This window comes from Sinocyclocheilus rhinocerous, unplaced genomic scaffold, assembly GCF_001515625.1.
Source record: "Sinocyclocheilus rhinocerous isolate Xijiao unplaced genomic scaffold, SAMN03320098_v1.1 scaffold3243, whole genome shotgun sequence".
NCBI lineage: Eukaryota > Metazoa > Chordata > Actinopteri > Cypriniformes > Cyprinidae > Sinocyclocheilus > Sinocyclocheilus rhinocerous.
The window spans coordinates 304,517-322,016 of record NW_015636692.1 but is presented as its reverse complement, the minus strand read 5'-3'; the positions used below and the strand labels follow the sequence as shown (position 1 = coordinate 322,016).

The 17,500-nt window shown below is 41.7% G+C and overlaps 1 protein-coding gene across 4 annotated transcripts in view; it reads right to left on the bottom strand.

Annotated features, from left to right (window-relative positions):
- The window catches only part of dctn1a (dynactin 1a), a 38,162-nt gene that overhangs the window by 11,370 nt on the left and 9,292 nt on the right, over positions 1-17,500 (bottom strand). Inside the window, exons 3-17 of one of the 4 annotated variants that reach the window (XM_016562679.1) lie at positions 16,174-16,255; positions 16,062-16,093; positions 14,724-14,747; positions 13,352-13,504; positions 12,957-13,154; positions 11,319-11,602; positions 11,084-11,243; positions 10,852-10,956; positions 10,497-10,688; positions 7,509-7,625; positions 7,270-7,422; positions 6,753-6,907; positions 3,825-3,993; positions 3,621-3,689; positions 2,143-2,355 (exon numbers count right to left, since the gene is read on the bottom strand). In XM_016562679.1, the coding sequence (XP_016418165.1) occupies positions 2,143-2,355; positions 3,621-3,689; positions 3,825-3,993; positions 6,753-6,907; positions 7,270-7,422; positions 7,509-7,625; positions 10,497-10,688; positions 10,852-10,956; positions 11,084-11,243; positions 11,319-11,602; positions 12,957-13,154; positions 13,352-13,504; positions 14,724-14,747; positions 16,062-16,093; positions 16,174-16,255 (2,106 nt within the window). The remainder of the gene's footprint in view (positions 1-2,142; positions 2,356-3,620; positions 3,690-3,824; positions 3,994-6,752; positions 6,908-7,269; positions 7,423-7,508; positions 7,626-10,496; positions 10,689-10,851; positions 10,957-11,083; positions 11,244-11,318; positions 11,603-12,956; positions 13,155-13,351; positions 13,505-14,723; positions 14,748-16,061; positions 16,094-16,173; positions 16,256-17,500) is intronic. The other 3 variants (XM_016562681.1, XM_016562680.1, XM_016562682.1) reach the window with 3 other exon arrangements.

Sequence of the window (17,500 nt, the reverse complement as noted above, 5' to 3'; positions counted from 1 at the left end):
AGTGAGTGAGTGAGTGAGTGAGTGAGTGAGTGAGTGAGTGAGTGAGTGAGTGAGTGAGTGAGTGAGTGAGTGAGTGAGTGAGTGAGTGAGTGAGTGAGTGAGTGAGTGAGTGAGTGAGTGAGTGAGTGAGTGAGTGAGTGAGTGAGTGAGTGAGTGAGTGAGTGAGTGAGTGAGTGAGTGAGTGAGTGAGTGAGTGAGTGAGTGAGTGAGTGAGTGAGTGAGTGAGTGAGTGAGTGAGTGAGTGAGTGAGTGAGTGAGTGAGTGAGTGAGTGAGTGAGTGAGTGAGTGAGTGAGTGAGTGAGTGAGTGAGTGAGTGAGTGAGTGAGTGAGTGAGTGAGTGAGTGAGTGAGTGAGTGAGTGAGTGAGTGAGTGAGTGAGTGAGTGAGTGAGTGAGTGAGTGAGTGAGTGAGTGAGTGAGTGAGTGAGTGAGTGAGTGAGTGAGTGAGTGAGTGAGTGAGTGAGTGAGTGAGTGAGTGAGTGAGTGAGTGAGTGAGTGAGTGAGTGAGTGAGTGAGTGAGTGAGTGAGTGAGTGAGTGAGTGAGTGAGTGAGTGAGTGAGTGAGTGAGTGAGTGAGTGAGTGAGTGAGTGAGTGAGTGAGTGAGTGAGTGAGTGAGTGAGTGAGTGAGTGAGTGAGTGAGTGAGTGAGTGAGTGAGTGAGTGAGTGAGTGAGTGAGTGAGTGAGTGAGTGAGTGAGTGAGTGAGTGAGTGAGTGAGTGAGTGAGTGAGTGAGTGAGTGAGTGAGTGAGTGAGTGAGTGAGTGAGTGAGTGAGTGAGTGAGTGAGTGAGTGAGTGAGTGAGTGAGTGAGTGAGTGAGTGAGTGAGTGAGTGAGTGAGTGAGTGAGTGAGTGAGTGAGTGAGTGAGTGAGTGAGTGAGTGAGTGAGTGAGTGAGTGAGTGAGTGAGTGAGTGAGTGAGTGAGTGAGTGAGTGAGTGAGTGAGTGAGTGAGTGAGTGAGTGAGTGAGTGAGTGAGTGAGTGAGTGAGTGAGTGAGTGAGTGAGTGAGTGAGTGAGTGAGTGAGTGAGTGAGTGAGTGAGTGAGTGAGTGAGTGAGTGAGTGAGTGAGTGAGTGAGTGAGTGAGTGAGTGAGTGAGTGAGTGAGTGAGTGAGTGAGTGAGTGAGTGAGTGAGTGAGTGAGTGAGTGAGTGAGTGAGTGAGTGAGTGAGTGAGTGAGTGAGTGAGTGAGTGAGTGAGTGAGTGAGTGAGTGAGTGAGTGAGTGAGTGAGTGAGTGAGTGAGTGAGTGAGTGAGTGAGTGAGTGAGTGAGTGAGTGAGTGAGTGAGTGAGTGAGTGAGTGAGTGAGTGAGTGAGTGAGTGAGTGAGTGAGTGAGTGAGTGAGTGAGTGAGTGAGTGAGTGAGTGAGTGAGTGAGTGAGTGAGTGAGTGAGTGAGTGAGTGAGTGAGTGAGTGAGTGAGTGAGTGAGTGAGTGAGTGAGTGAGTGAGTGAGTGAGTGAGTGAGTGAGTGAGTGAGTGAGTGAGTGAGTGAGTGAGTGAGTGAGTGAGTGAGTGAGTGAGTGAGTGAGTGAGTGAGTGAGTGAGTGAGTGAGTGAGTGAGTGAGTGAGTGAGTGAGTGAGTGAGTGAGTGAGTGAGTGAGTGAGTGAGTGAGTGAGTGAGTGAGTGAGTGAGTGAGTGAGTGAGTGAGTGAGTGAGTGAGTGAGTGAGTGAGTGAGTGAGTGAGTGAGTGAGTGAGTGAGTGAGTGAGTGAGTGAGTGAGTGAGTGAGTGAGTGAGTGAGTGAGTGAGTGAGTGAGTGAGTGAGTGAGTGAGTGAGTGAGTGAGTGAGTGAGTGAGTGAGTGAGTGAGTGAGTGAGTGAGTGAGTGAGTGAGTGAGTGAGTGAGTGAGTGAGTGAGTGAGTGAGTGAGTGAGTGAGTGAGTGAGTGAGTGAGTGAGTGAGTGAGTGAGTGAGTGAGTGAGTGAGTGAGTGAGTGAGTGAGTGAGTGAGTGAGTGAGTGAGTGAGTGAGTGAGTGAGTGAGTGAGTGAGTGAGTGAGTGAGTGAGTGAGTGAGTGAGTGAGTGAGTGAGTGAGTGAGTGAGTGAGTGAGTGAGTGAGTGAGTGAGTGAGTGAGTGAGTGAGTGTGTGTGTGTGACTGTGTGTGTGAGTGAGTGTGTGTATGTGTGTGTGTGAGTGTGTGTGTGTGTGTGGTACCTGAGGAGGGAAGGTGAGCGCGGCAGGAATCCCCGGTGCGTCTGTTCCCGGCATCCTCCTGCGGATCTTCTTACAGAACTGGCGAATGTCTCCACAGGAAGTGTCCAGGTCCTTCAGAAGCACAGATAGCTCCGCCCCTTCCTGTCCCGCCTGCAGGAAGGCCCGCAGACGGCTGACCTCTGACCCCATGCAGTCCAGAGCGCTCAGGGTGAACTACAGGTCACAGATCAGTCTGTGTGTTACTGTATTATTCAGATGAGCAGAAACCAGCACAATGACTGAAGGACTTATTTTCATTAACTAAAACTAAGCTGTTTTGTTAACTGAAATTAAACTGATATAAAAAAAAAACACTATTAGATCAAAAACTTAGAAAAAAGGAAAAATGTTGCCTTGGCAAATAACAGAAACTAAAAATGTTGACTAAAATAAAAGAAAATATACAAAATTCAATTTAAGAGGTAAGAGTTCTCATTTTCTTTTAGATCAACCTGAAGTAATAAAATACCTAAAACTGAAATTATAATTACGAACTATACAGACATACGTATATTAAAATAACAAAAACGAATAAGAAAAAAAGACAATAACACAAGAAAACTAATAAAACTAAGTAAAATTAAAATAAAAACAGAAAATACAAAAATAAAAATGAATTCAAAATATTGATTAAAACTATAAAAGTATATCAATGATACTTCAATAACACTGGCACTAAAACTACTAACTGAAAATAAAAAAACAAAAACAAAACTGAACTAAAGTTAACAAATTAAATTAAACCTAAATAGCAAGTCAAAAAAATGACAAAAGCACTTAATAAAATCATATAGAAATAAACTAAATAAAATTCTAAAAATGAAAAAATAATTCAATTCAAAATATTCTTAACAACTATGATAGTATATCAATGATACTAAAATAACACTGAAATTACAACCTAGAAATAAATGAAAGCTAAAACTGAAGTAAAAATAAAATGTAAAAAATATTACTAAATAGTAATATTAAATAAAAAGAATAAAAATGACAATTGCACATTAAAATTTGTTTAATGAAAACGGAAAATATAAAATTAAAAGCTACTTCCAAATTTAAAAAAAAGATTAAAAATAAATAAATAAATAAAATAAAAAGGTGATATGCTGAAGTAAAAAAAAAATTTAAAAAAAATTACTAAATAGTAATATAAAAAAAGAATAAAAATGACAGTTGCACACAACAAAATTACTAAAAACAAATTGACAATTTAAATTGAAAATTGAAAATATAAAATTAAAAGCTACTTCCAAATTTAAAAAATATTAAAATAAAAATAAATAAATAAATAAATAAAATAAAAAAGGTGATATAAGAGTGTTTTCTGGTAATGAATCCACAGCATCCCAGTGAAAAGAGGTTTGACCGAAGCAGTGTGAAAGAACTGTGACGAGAGACAAACTGTTCAGTGTCTTAATGAAGCGCTGCAGCTGCTGTACCTTGATGTGATCGGCTAGCTGTACGCTGCAGTCCTCAGGCTGATCCGACAGATGAACGCTGTACAGTTGCTGCAACAATCAACATTCACACACATTACATCACTCACACGCTTCATCATATGATGCATATGCTATATTGCTGCTAGCAGACGTCTGGTTCATGTTTGGAACGAGCAGAAGGATTTGAGGTGTGTGTTTGTGCACCTGGTAGTATCTGATGGCTCTGGTGAGCGGCTCCACCTGCACCGTCTCGTCCAGCTGATCTTTATGCAGCAGATCGATGAGGAAGTCCAGCGATTGCTCGTGAACGCTCATCTCCGAGTACAGTGTGCCCATGCGCTTGTACACCTCCACACCGCACTGACTCAGAGTCCTGACACACAGAAAGACCGGGAGGAAATTAAATGTGCATCAGTACTGAATGATTATTTATTTAGTTATAAAAATATGGTGATATAAATTGGACATGGTTGTTTTTGTTTTCCTCCATTATGTGTCATGTGAATATTTTGTATGTATTTTTTTTTTCTTTTGATATGTTTTTGTTACTTTTGTTTATATTATTGTTGTTAATATTATTATTGTTTTTTTTTGTTGTGATTCAGATTTGTAATATGCTTTGTGTGCTACCCACTGGTTGCTGACCAATTAATAATAATAAAATAAAATAAAAACGTCTATATAGTATTTATTAATTTTTGTTTAGTTTTAGTTATTTTAGTACTTCAAATAAAATTAAAGAGGTCCTATTATGCTTTTTCACTTTTTCAACTTTAGTTAGTCTGTAATGTTGCTGTTTGAGCATAAAAAAGATCTGCAAAGTTACAAAGCTCAAAGTCCATTTCAAAAGGAGATATTTTATTTAACAGAAATCACTTTTCAAAAACTACAACAAACGACTCGTTTGGACTACAATGCATATTTTCCGGGATTTGTGATATCACAAATACCGACGAATGGGACGAGACCTGGTTGAGCTGCACTAGAGAAGGCAACGAGTGTTATCACTATGTCGGAGACACGCTAGCTTTCCCAAGACAGACGAACTTAGAGTGGTTAAATCTGGGTTTAAATCACGCTCAAATTGATTTGATATTCAGACAATATTTACACTGGAGCTCGCAGGCGGCTATGGTAAGGAGCATGACATTTCCCGACCAGGTGCAGAGTTCTGCCAATCACAGCACACACTGGCGGCCCAGCTAACCAATCACAGCACACACTGGCGGCCCAGCTAACCAATCACAACACACACTGGCCCAGCTGACCAATCACACCACACACTGACCGAGCTGACCAATCACAGCACACACTGGCGGCCCAGCTGACCAATCACACCACACACTGACCGAGCTGACCAATCACAGCACACACTGGCGGCCCAGCTGACCAATCACACCACACACTGACCGAGCTGACCAATCACAGCACACACTGGCGGCCCAGCTGACCAATCACACCACACACTGACCGAGCTGACCAATCACAGCACACACTGGCGGCCCAGCTGACCAATCACACCACACACTGACCGAGCTGACCAATCACAGCACACACTGGCGGCCCAGCTGACCAATCACACCACACACTGACCGAGCTGACCAATCACAGCACACACTGGCGGCCCAGCTGACCAATCACACCACACACTGACCGAGCTGACCAATCACAGCACACACTGGCGGCCCAGCTGACCAATCACACCACACACTGACCGAGCTGACCAATCACAGCACACACTGGCGGCCCAGCTGACCAATCACACCACACACTGACCGAGCTGACCAATCACAGCACACACTGGCGGCCCAGCTGACCAATCACACCACACACTGACCGAGCTGACCAATCACAGCACACACTGGCGGCCCAGCTGACCAATCACACCACACACTGACCGAGCTGACCAATCACAGCACACACTGGCGGCCCAGCTGACCAATCACACCACACACTGACCGAGCTGACCAATCACAGCACACACTGGCGGCCCAGCTGACCAATCACACCACACACTGACCGAGCTGACCAATCACAGCACACACTGGCGGCCCAGCTGACCAATCACACCACACACTGACCGAGCTGACCAATCACAGCACACACTGGCGGCCCAGCTGACCAATCACACCACACACTGACCGAGCTGACCAATCACAGCACACACTGGCGGCCCAGCTGACCAATCACACCACACACTGACCGAGCTGACCAATCACAGCACACACTGGCGGCGCAGCTAACCAATCACAGCACATTTCGTATTTCAGAAGACGGGCCTTCATTTGAAACAGGAACTATGCGAGCCGTTCATGCCAGACTGGGGAGAGAGGTGTTTTAATAATGTAAAATATGTTAAAATGTGTTTTTCGAACAACCTAGTATGAGAGCCTGTTCTAGTACACCCCCAAAACAAAATCAAGACTTTGTAAAAGAGCATAATAGGACCCCTTTAAAAGAAAATATTGAGAGCTCAGAAATAGACATATTGGCTTGGCAACTATTTGAAAGAAAAGTAATTTTTTATTTTATTTTATTAATTTTACTTCACTTACTGTTTATTTTGTTTCAAGTAACAAAATTTGGTAACACTTTACAATAAGGTTCCATTAGTTAATGTATTAACTAACATGAACAAACGATGAACAATACATTTATTACAGTATTTATTAATCTTTGTTAATGTTAGTTAATTAAATTACAGTCGTTCATTGTTAGTTCATGTTAATTCACAGTGCATTAACTAATGTAAACAAGCACAACTTTTGATTTTAATAATGCATTAGTAAATGTTGAAATTAACATTAACTAAGATTAATAAATGCTGTAGAAATATTGTTCATGCTTAGTTCATGTTAACTACAGTAGTTAACTAATGTTACCTAATGAACCTTATTGTGAAGTGCTACCTATTTAATAGCTTTAGTTTATACAATACAGTTTCAAAGCAGCTTCACAGAAGCACAGAGAGGAAAATAACAATAATAATGCAATAAAATTCATCAATTATGAAACGACTTCATTTCAATTATAAAGCAGCTCTACTGAAGACAAAAGTGTTGTAATTCAGCTCAGTTCAGTTGAATGTGAAGCGTGTTCAGTTATGGTGTAATAGGTCGAGTGGACACGTACAGCTGGTATTTGTGCAGCGTGGCCTGCAGCAGCGTCAGAGAATAAACCAGACCGGACGCGAAGCTCCGCTGCTCTTCGGCGGCTCCTCTCAGTCCAGAGCGCTCCCCGCCGCTCAGATCGAACTTCTCCTGCGCCTGTCTGCTGATTAGCTCCGCCTGCGACACAGACACTGCTTAGCACAGCCTGTTTGTGTCAAAACAGCAGCGGTTTGTAATAGTCCATCCATACAGTTCTAATAATGCAGATGACACCTGATGCATGTATTTTACTGACATCAACAGCAGATCCATGAATCAGCGATTTCCTACTGTTTTAGTTTTTATTTATTTCCAGTGTTTCATCTTAAACTTATTCCAGTTAATTGTCATGGCAACACGTGCCGTAAGCAATGTTTGTATGGAAGAGTATGCAGAAAATGATCTTGAATCCTGAAAGATCTCAATGCATTAACTGTCCTAAAGTATCACATTGTTTACAGTAGTCTCTGCAAACAGTAACGCAGTGTTGCGACAGAAACCTTGCAGATGAGTCTGGGGATGAGCAGCAGCATGAGGATGCAGTCGTGGTCTCCTCCGTGTCTCAGGAAGGACTCAGGCATGAAGGACGTCAGCAGAGACACCTGACGGTTCGCTTGATTCACCTCCATCTTGCGGAGCTCCATCTCGATGGCCTGCACACACACACACACACACACACATCTGTAGCGCTCGTTCACGGTGTGTTTCATGGTTCGGGGGAAATGAAGGCTAACCGTACCTTGGCGTAAGCTTTGGTCTCTGCAAACTTGATCTTGAAGTCGAAGAGTTCAGCGGTCGGCTGCTGCAGCTGCTCGGCCGAGCTGCTCTGCTGATTGGTCAGCTCTCGGTTCACTTCCTGTTCAGGCAGCAGAGAGAAGATCAACTTTAGTGATGACATACAGAAAAGTTTGATGAAAAATGGAAGTACAAGGGATGCACGGAAATTTTAAAAATGTGGGGCAAAAATCTGGTCGAAATATTTTACATGGAGAAAAATCAGCAAACACCGGAGTGGACCAAGGTTTCATCATATTTACTGTAAACACCGGCAGTAGGTTTACTATTTATGAGACATTATCGTAATTACATTTTTATACAGTTGTCTTTTTATTCTTTAAAAATTATCTACATTTAAATAAAAAATACTTTACAAAACAATAATTATTTAAAAATAGTTAAACCCAGTGAGGAAACTTAAACAAACAAGTTAGTTAAAATTACTGTGTTCTGCATATAATACAGTAAAAACATGTTTAAAAAAATCACTTTGAAAAATAATTTAAGTCACCTTTACTTTTTATAATATATAACATTGCTTAAAGTCAATATTATATTGATCAACACTGGCGTTAGCAAAATCACAATATTCTTCCTATACAGAAACATTTCTGAATATAATACATAAAATATCATCTTTAAATATAATTTAAAATAAAAAATATTTCAAAAATAATATTTCAAAAATGGCTGAAGCCAATGTGTAATAATTGTAAACTCATCTCAATGAGTTCTCATCTGTGTCTCACTGAGTTCTCGCACACGTCTCAATTAGTTCTCATCTGTCTCAGAGTTCTCATGTGTGTCTGAGTTCTCGAGTGTGTCTGAGTTCATATCTGCCTATCCCTGAGTTCTCGTCTGTGTCTCCGAGTTCTCATCTGTGTCTCACTGAGTTCTCGCACACGTCTCCCCGAGCTCTCATCTGTGTCTCCCCGAGTTCTCATCTGTGTCTCCCTGAGCTCTCATCTGTGTCTCGCCGAGTTCTCATCTGTGTCTCGTTGAGCTCTCATCTGTGTCTCCCTGAGCTCTCATCTGTGTGTCCCTGAGTTCTCATCTGTGTCTCACTGAGTTCTTATCTGTGTCTCACTGAACTCTCATCTGTGTCTCCCCGAGATCTCATCTGTCTCCCCGAGCTCTCATCTGTGTGTCCCTGAGGTCTCATCTGTGTCTCACTGATCTCTCATCTGTGTCTCACTGAGTTCTCATCTGTGTCTCCCCGAGCTCTCATCTGTCTCCCCGAGTTCTCATCTGTCTCCCCGAGTTCTCATCTGTGTCTCTGAGTTCTCACACACGTCTCACCGAGTTCGCATCTGCGTCTCCCCGAGTTCTCATCTGCGTCTCACTGAGTTCTCATCTGTGTCTCCCTGATCTCTCATCTGTGTCTCCCTGAGATCTCATCTGTGTCTCCCTGAGATCTCATCTTTGTCTCACTGAGCTCTCATCTGTGTCTCCCTGAGCTCTCATCTGTGTCTCACTGAGTTCTCATCTGTCTCGCTGATCTCTCATCTGTGTCTCCCCGAGCTCTCATCTGTCTCCCTGAGTTCTCATCTGTGTCTCACTGACTTCTCATCTGTGTCTCCCTGATCTCTCATCTGTGTCTTCCTGAGTTCATGTGTCTCCCCGAGATCTCATCTGTGTCTCACTGAGTTCTCATTTGTGTCTCCCCGAGTTCTCATTTTCTCACGTGTCTGAGCTCTCATTTGTGTCTCCCTGAGTTCTCGCACACGTTTCACTGAGTTCTCATCTGTGTCTCATGGAGCTCTCATCTGTGTCTCACGGAGTTCTCATCCGTGTCTCACGGAGTTCTCATCCGCCTCTCACGGAGTTCTCGTCGGGGTCTCACTGAGTTCTTGCACACGTCTCACTGAGTTCTCATCTGTCTCAGAGTTCTCATGTGTGTCTGAGTTCTTGCACGTGTCTGAGTTCACATCTGTCTCTCCCTGAGTTCACATCTGTCTCTCCCTGAGTTCTTCTGCGTGCTTCACTGACCTGCAGGTGAGTGGTGAGCTCTCTGTATTTGCTGATGGTCTGCTGATAGTCGGCCATCGTCTCCTGCGCCGCTTCCACTCTCTTCTGAGCCTCTCGGACTCGAGCTCCGGCCAGATCCAGCTGCTCGCGCAGCTCCAGCTCCGTCTCGCGCGAGTTCTCCTGCAGCTCGTCGTTCATCTCGTTTATCGCTTCCTGAACAACGCATCAGAGAACACAATGTTTACAATCAGCATTAGTCCACCATGATTCAGGCCAAAAGACAGTACTTTATAAGGCTCCATAATTATGCTGCCTGCTTTTGTGTTGAAAGTGCAGCTATGATGATTAAAATGCTGAACACAAACACGTGTCTCACCAGGTCACTGACAGTCTCTCTGAGCTCTCGCACTTTCTCTTCCAGGTCTAAATTTCTCTCTGTCAGTGTCTCCACCATCTCCTCAGCTCCTAAAGACGCGTCCACCTGAAAACACACACAGAAAACTATTTTTGCTCAATGCAATAACATTAACTAGCATTCTCTCCAGCCATGGGAAGTTTCCCAGTTTGACTGAAGTGAGGAGAGGATTTTCGTGTGTTTCTGAACTAACCTGTTCCTTGAGCTCGTCTATCGTGGCTTCAGCCTGCTTTATCTCTTCCTGCAGTTTCTCCTTCTGCGCTCTCAGAGTCTCCAGCTCAGAGTTCTTTGAGCTCTCATTTGTGTCTCCCTGAGTTCTCGCACACGTTTCACTGAGTTCTCATCTGTGTCTCATGGAGCTCTCATCTGTGTCTCACGGAGTTCTCATCCGTGTCTCACGGAGTTCTCATCCGCCTCTCACGGAGTTCTCGTCGGGGTCTCACTGAGTTCTTGCACACGTCTCACTGAGTTCTCATCTGTCTCAGAGTTCTCATGTGTGTCTGAGTTCTTGCACGTGTCTGAGTTCACATCTGTCTCTCCCTGAGTTCTTCTGCGTGCTTCACTGACCTGCAGGTGAGTGGTGAGCTCTCTGTATTTGCTGATGGTCTGCTGATAGTCGGCCATCGTCTCCTGCGCCGCTTCCACTCTCTTCTGAGCCTCTCGGACTCGAGCTCCGGCCAGATCCAGCTGCTCGCGCAGCTCCAGCTCCGTCTCGCGCGAGTTCTCCTGCAGCTCGTCGTTCATCTCGTTTATCGCTTCCTGAACAACGCATCAGAGAACACAATGTTTACAATCAGCATTAGTCCACCATGATTCAGGCCAAAAGACAGTACTTTATAAGGCTCCATAATTATGCTGCCTGCTTTTGTGTTGAAAGTGCAGCTATGATGATTAAAATGCTGAACACAAACACGTGTCTCACCAGGTCACTGACAGTCTCTCTGAGCTCTCGCACTTTCTCTTCCAGGTCTAAATTTCTCTCTGTCAGTGTCTCCACCATCTCCTCAGCTCCTAAAGACGCGTCCACCTGAAAACACACACAGAAAACTATTTTTGCTCAATGCAATAACATTAACTAGCATTCTCTCCAGCCATGGGAAGTTTCCCAGTTTGACTGAAGTGAGGAGAGGATTTTCGTGTGTTTCTGAACTAACCTGTTCCTTGAGCTCGTCTATCGTGGCTTCAGCCTGCTTTATCTCTTCCTGCAGTTTCTCCTTCTGCGCTCTCAGAGTCTCCAGCTCAGAGTTCTTCTTCTCCATCTGTTTCTGGAGCTTCACGTGCTCCTGCTTCTCTGACGATGACAGATCCCTCATCCTGAACACACACAAACACAGGTGAAGATACGGAGCAGATCTCAGGAACACGCAGACGTGTGTGTGCGTGCTTTACCTGACCAGAGCCTCCTTCAGACGTCCGTTCTGCTCCTCCAGCTGCTTGACGTGGAAGCTGGAGGCCGCTCCGTCCGAACCCTTCTCCTCGATCTCGTGTTTGAGGATCTCCAGGTCCATGCTCAGCTCCTCCACCTTCTCCTTCAGAGCCTCCACCTCCTGCTGCAGAGACTCGGCCCGCTCCTCCGCCATCTCTTTGTCCAGCGTGGCCATCTCGATGGCGTCTGCCGTGTCTGCCATCTCCTCCATGTAGCGGTCTTTAGCCTCCAGAGCCTCGCGCGCCTCCTGAGACCAGAGGAGCTCAGGGTTTGATCAGGTGTTTCTCTGAAGAGATTCATGTCTTACAACTACATTCACATGATGCTCACATTTTAAAGTAGTTAAAAAACCCCAGACTACTTGTTTGTAGTCAGCTACACTACAGGCTACTAATAGAATTAGCTCATTAATGCCGAAGCTATCAAAGAGGGTAATATCTATTTAATTATCAAACCAGCACTAAATAGCATTTGCACTTGAGGCTAAACTGAACATTAAAGCAGCTCTTTGAGATCATCTCTCCATGAAATTTTTTATTATTTCAAATTCAGGTTTTTTCATTTTATTTTTTTGTCCGTTGTATATTTTCTGGATCCTGTTTTAATGGTTAAATTAAATTGTAGCAATCAAAACACATGTCTAATTAATTGAAATCATGAATCTTAAACGATTTAACAATTTTATAAAAGTTTAACAAAAATTATATTTTTAGGGCCCTGTAATCTGTTTATTTTTTCCCCATAACCTGTGTTTTGCAATTAAATTTTTCTGGATTCCATTTTAAAGCGTAAATTAAATTTTAGCAATTAAAAACATGTCTTATTAGTTTGAAACTTATACAATTTAACCACAATTTATTAAAAGTTTATCAAATTAAATTTTTAGGGCCAGTTTTATTCCAACATTTGTTTAATTCTTTTTATTTCCATGTTTTTAATTTATCTGAATTCCGTTTTAAATGTTAAATAAAATTTTAGCCATCAAAAAGCATGTTTAATGAACTGGTTTAACAAAGGTTTCCATTTTGTTTTAATGTTTATAATAAAGCAATAAGCCCCGTGAAGCCGTGGTTTACAGTGAATTTATAACAGCTAAGGGGCATTGTTAGGTACGACGTGAAGCGGAGGCTTATTGCTTTTATAAAACGCTTATTCCATATACGTAGTTAGGTTTCACAAAATAAAACAGAGCAAATAAAGTGTAATGATATTAATAAAAACAGTATTCTTCCACCAAACAATGTAGTTAGAAACAGTTGTGGTTGCAACAAAGTGGTTGCCGAGCAACAGACAAACGTAAACAATCTATCTGTTTTATAATTACATTTTAATAATCAAAAAGCATGTCTAATCAATTGAATTCATGAAACTTTAACTTATGAAACTGTGACCTATTAACTATGACTTTTAACTACCAGTTTTTTCAGACAATGTTGTCCGTTTTAATTTCTTTTGATTGATTCATCCAAAATCTGCCAAATTCCGTTTCAATTTTTAATTGACTTTTTAAATTATGATTGATGAGTTTTGCACATGACTCATCAATCACAGGCTCTGCGTGTGCCTGATCAGAGTGTGTTCTCCATGTTCTGTCTCAGCACCTTCTTGGCCTCTTTGAGCTGCTTCTGCAGCTCGTTCTGCTGCTCCTGCATCTTGCTCTTCCACTCCTGCAGCTGCTCCAGCTGGATCTTGTGCTTCTCCATCTCCTTCAGCTTGGCTTTATCCTCCGAGCGCTTCATCCGCAGCGTCTCCAACTTCTCCTCCAGATCCTTGACTTGAGCTCGGAGGCTCTCCTCCTCCTACAGACGCACGCACAAACAGAGGCATCTGATATCTCACATCCTTCACTGAGATATAAGAGCACAAATTCAACCACATTGGCAGAACTGCGTAGATCATGCATTGGTTGCAAAAAAATCACATTTGCACATTTCATGTAATATGACATAAAATGCAAAGGGAAAATCCGGTGTGATGAAGTTTAAAGGTGGCTGACCTTGCTCGGGGTGGCAGGAGGAGGTGCGCTGGGTGTGCCGCTGGGCTGCGGTATGACAGGAGCTCCCAGTGCATTCTGGGAAGACGCTGTGGACTCATTCTCTGCTAACACTGACTCTGAAAGTCCTGAACCTCTGACAGAGGGACGACCCGCCTGCGGACAAACAGATGCAGTTATTCTCAAGCGGATGAAATCCTTATCCATCAATCATGTGTTCTGCCCGACCCCTGACCTCTGACCCCAGCAGACCCCTGACACCAGTGTGCTTCAGTGACCGTTCTGTAATGTCACTGACCCAGTTCACATCTGCTATTAAATCCGTCTTAATCATCTGTCGAATGATGCAAAACTCGTCAGACTTCTGACAGATCCAGGGCTTTTGATAAAGGAATAATCAGGATGAGTTTGTTTCTTCATCAGGTTTGTATAAATGTAGCATTGCATCAGTGTCTCAGCAATGGATGCTCTGCAGTGAATGGGTGCCGTCAGAATGAGAGTCCAAACAGCTGATAAAAACATCACAATAATCCACAAGTAATCCACAGCACTCCAGTCCATCAGTGAACATCTGGAGAAGACAAAAGCTGAACTAATGCAGCATTAAGACGTTTTTAACTAAAATACGAGTCTATAATCCATAATAACTCTTCCTCCGGTGAAAAAGTGTTCTGGTGTGAATCAGGAGAGACATCTGCACAGATCAAGTAGCGTTTAAACAGCTCTAAACTAATATGTGAGAGACAACAGATGGACTTTTTCACTGGAGGAAGCGTGCTTTCACTGATGCAATGCTACATTTCTATAAACCTGATGAAGAAACAAACTCATCCTGATCTGACACTTTTTTTCTAATCATCCAGTCAAGTCACATTTACTCATATAGTGCTTCGCACAATACAGATTCACAGTGATAAACAGGAAAACAACCGTGCTAATGTTGTGAAATTCATCAGTCATGAAGCTGATTTAATTGTAGCTGTAAAGCAGCTCTACAGAAGTCAATAGTGTTTTATTCAGCTCAAGTCAGTTTTGCTCTCGTCCAGTAGTGTGCATTAAATTGATAATATTACTGAGTATTACTGATATAAATAAATGTGGAAACATTGCAGTGGAGTCTAAGTGGGGGGAAAGCAGCTAAATAAGAGCGAGGCTGAGTTCGGATGGGAATACTAGCTCATGGAAAATCTGGAAAACTCACCAGATCATTTCTAGTCATCAGCCTCATTAACATTTGTATCTAGATAGTAAACATTTTAAACAATAGTATGGTACATTAGGTTACATGTTTAATCCGATTTTCATCTCATTCGGTGAAAATAGTATTTCATTCCGAACACAGCCCGTGTTGGCCCAGAATGCTTTGCAGGCTCACCTTGGTACTACGGCGCATGGGAGGCTGAGGGAGGAGCACAACACACACACACACACAGCTGAAGGGATTGCAAAGAGAACAGGAGCAGGAGGGAGATTTTAACAGAGAGAGAGAAACACTGAGGCTCTGCAGAAACTCAAGCTTTCCACCAAAACAGCATCAGAAATCAACTTCATCCCACAACCACAAAAGTATGGAAGCTTGTTTCTGCCAGGAGATTAAAAATAAAATACATAAAAAAAATAAAAAAAAAAAGGTAGCTGTGACTTTATCTCACAATTCTACGTTTATATCTTACAAATCTGACTTTCTTTTTCATCACAGCATTGAGAGATATAAACTTACAATTTCGGATGTAAACGCAGAATTTTCGTTCAACTTCGGGTCAATTTTTTTTTTGCTTTTCATATATATATATATATATATATAACTGCAGAATTACAAGATATAAACTTACAATTGTGAGACATAAAAACAGAACATCAAAAAAAAAAGTTGAAAAAGTTAATTGTGAGATAAAAAGTCACAATTAGCTTTTTTATTTAGTGGCAGAAATGGGTTTTCATACAAAAGACACTGAAATGGACTTCAACATGAGAAACTTCAGGTCGATTAGGTCTCCTAAAGATTGTAAAATTGAAATAATGGTTCATGTGATCGCAGTACCAATGATCCAGTTTAGAGCTCCGGGATTTCTTGATCTAGGCTTTTATTTTGAGTTACGCTGCTCAATTGAGTTGAACAATTAAACTTTAACTTGAGATTAAACCCTACATATTTCGTAATCCTGATTTTGTTTATTGAAGTTTTAAAGTGTGGAGCAACTAAACTGTTAGATGAACCTTGATTTAATTAATTTTTATGCCTGATCGTTATCGGTGCGTGTGGAATTAATCTGAAGGATGTTGTTCTGTTGTCATGTGACGCCTCAGACATGTGATAATCAAATATGTAAGATGTTTATCAGCAACCAATCAGCATCTTTTCTGACTGTGGTGATATGTGAAACATCCAATACGATGATATGCGAAGTGCGTGAGATCATGCAAACATTCGGTGTTTTTGGATCATTAAAATAAAGCTGCTAAATTGCTCAAATAAAATCAAATGAAAAATATATTAAAAAAAAAAATTATAAATGAAACCTAAATTGTAATATTTAAACAACCTAATTAATAAATGAACAAATAACTAAATAAATTACAAAAGCACACAACAAATTTACTAAAAATTTAAATAAAGTGGAAACTAAAAGTAAAAAATAAATAAATTAAAGTAAAATATTAATAAAACCTATAATAGTACATACAAAATGACTCTAATAACACTGGCTCATACCTGCTTCACAGCTTTTGGTGTCTCCTGGACTTCTGTAATATTGCATAGAAAGACAAAAAATGCATTATTTGGTTGTCATCTGATGGCATGAAGGTCACGGAGACGCTCGCACCTTTCTTGAGCAGTTTGGCCACACCTGAGTCCGGTGTTTCTGGAGACGTCGCAGAGCTGCCTCCTTCATCCATGAGCTGGATCTGAAGAAAGAAACCAAGAGATCCGTAACTAGGTCTGTCTGTGTGAATGCACACAAACACAGTTTCCTGTGAGAAACAAGCCTTCTTCCCTGCTAGGACGATCACAGGCCGTATTAACAGGATAAAGAGGTTTAGATAAATGGAAATCCTGCCATCACATGACTGCCACTGGTTTATTCAGTCTATGCCTAACGGCCCTGAGTGAACCAACATGTACCATGTGACAACACCGACTGATGATTTCTGAAGATTTAGAGTATATATATATATATATATATATATATATATATTTGTGTGTGTGACCCTGGAGCACAAAACCAGCCATAAGGGTCAATTTTTTTTAATTGAGATTTATACATCCTCTGAAAGCTGAATAAATCAGCTTTCCATTGATGTGTGGTTTGTTAGGATAGGACAATATTTGGCCGAGATACAACTATTTGAAAATCTGGAATCTGAGGGTGCAAAAAAATCTAAATATTGAGAAAATCATCTTTAAAGTTGTTCAAATGAAGTTCTTAGCAATGCATGTTACTAATCAAAAATTAAGTTTTGATATATTTACGGTAGGAAATTTACAAAATATCTTCATGGAACATGTAATTAGATCATGCCTAATTTGCATATTTAAACAACATTTCAGAAAACTTGTAATAAAGCAATAAGCCCCGTGAAGCCGTGGTTTACGGTGAATTTATAACAGCTAAGGGGTGCTGTTAACCCCTTAAAACCCCCTTAGCTGTTATAAATTCACTGTAAACCACGGCTTCACGGGGCTTATTGCTTTTATAAAACGGTTATTCCATATACGTAGTAAGGTTTCACAAAATAAAACAGAGCAAATAAAGTGTAATGATATTAATAAAAACAGTATTCTTCCACCAAACAATGTAGCTCCTCAGAAACAGTTGTGGTTGTAACAAAGTGGTTGCCGAGCAACACACAAACGTAAACAAAGGTGTATGTTTGTAGAGTAATTTACAACAGCTTTGAACGCTGCTCAGCCAATCAGAATCAAGCACCGGAACTAAGGCTGTGCGATTAATCGAAATCGTCATAAAATCGCGATTTGAGCTTGCGCTATTTCTAAATCGCTTTACAGCACGATTTTCCGCACCCCCGACCTCCTGCAGTATGCTACCCGAACCAATCAGAATGCAGCGCGCCTAAATGGAGCACGAGAACAGAACAGACCGGGCGGGCATACAAATGTAACGCCAGGTTCACACACTCCGTCTGTGGTGC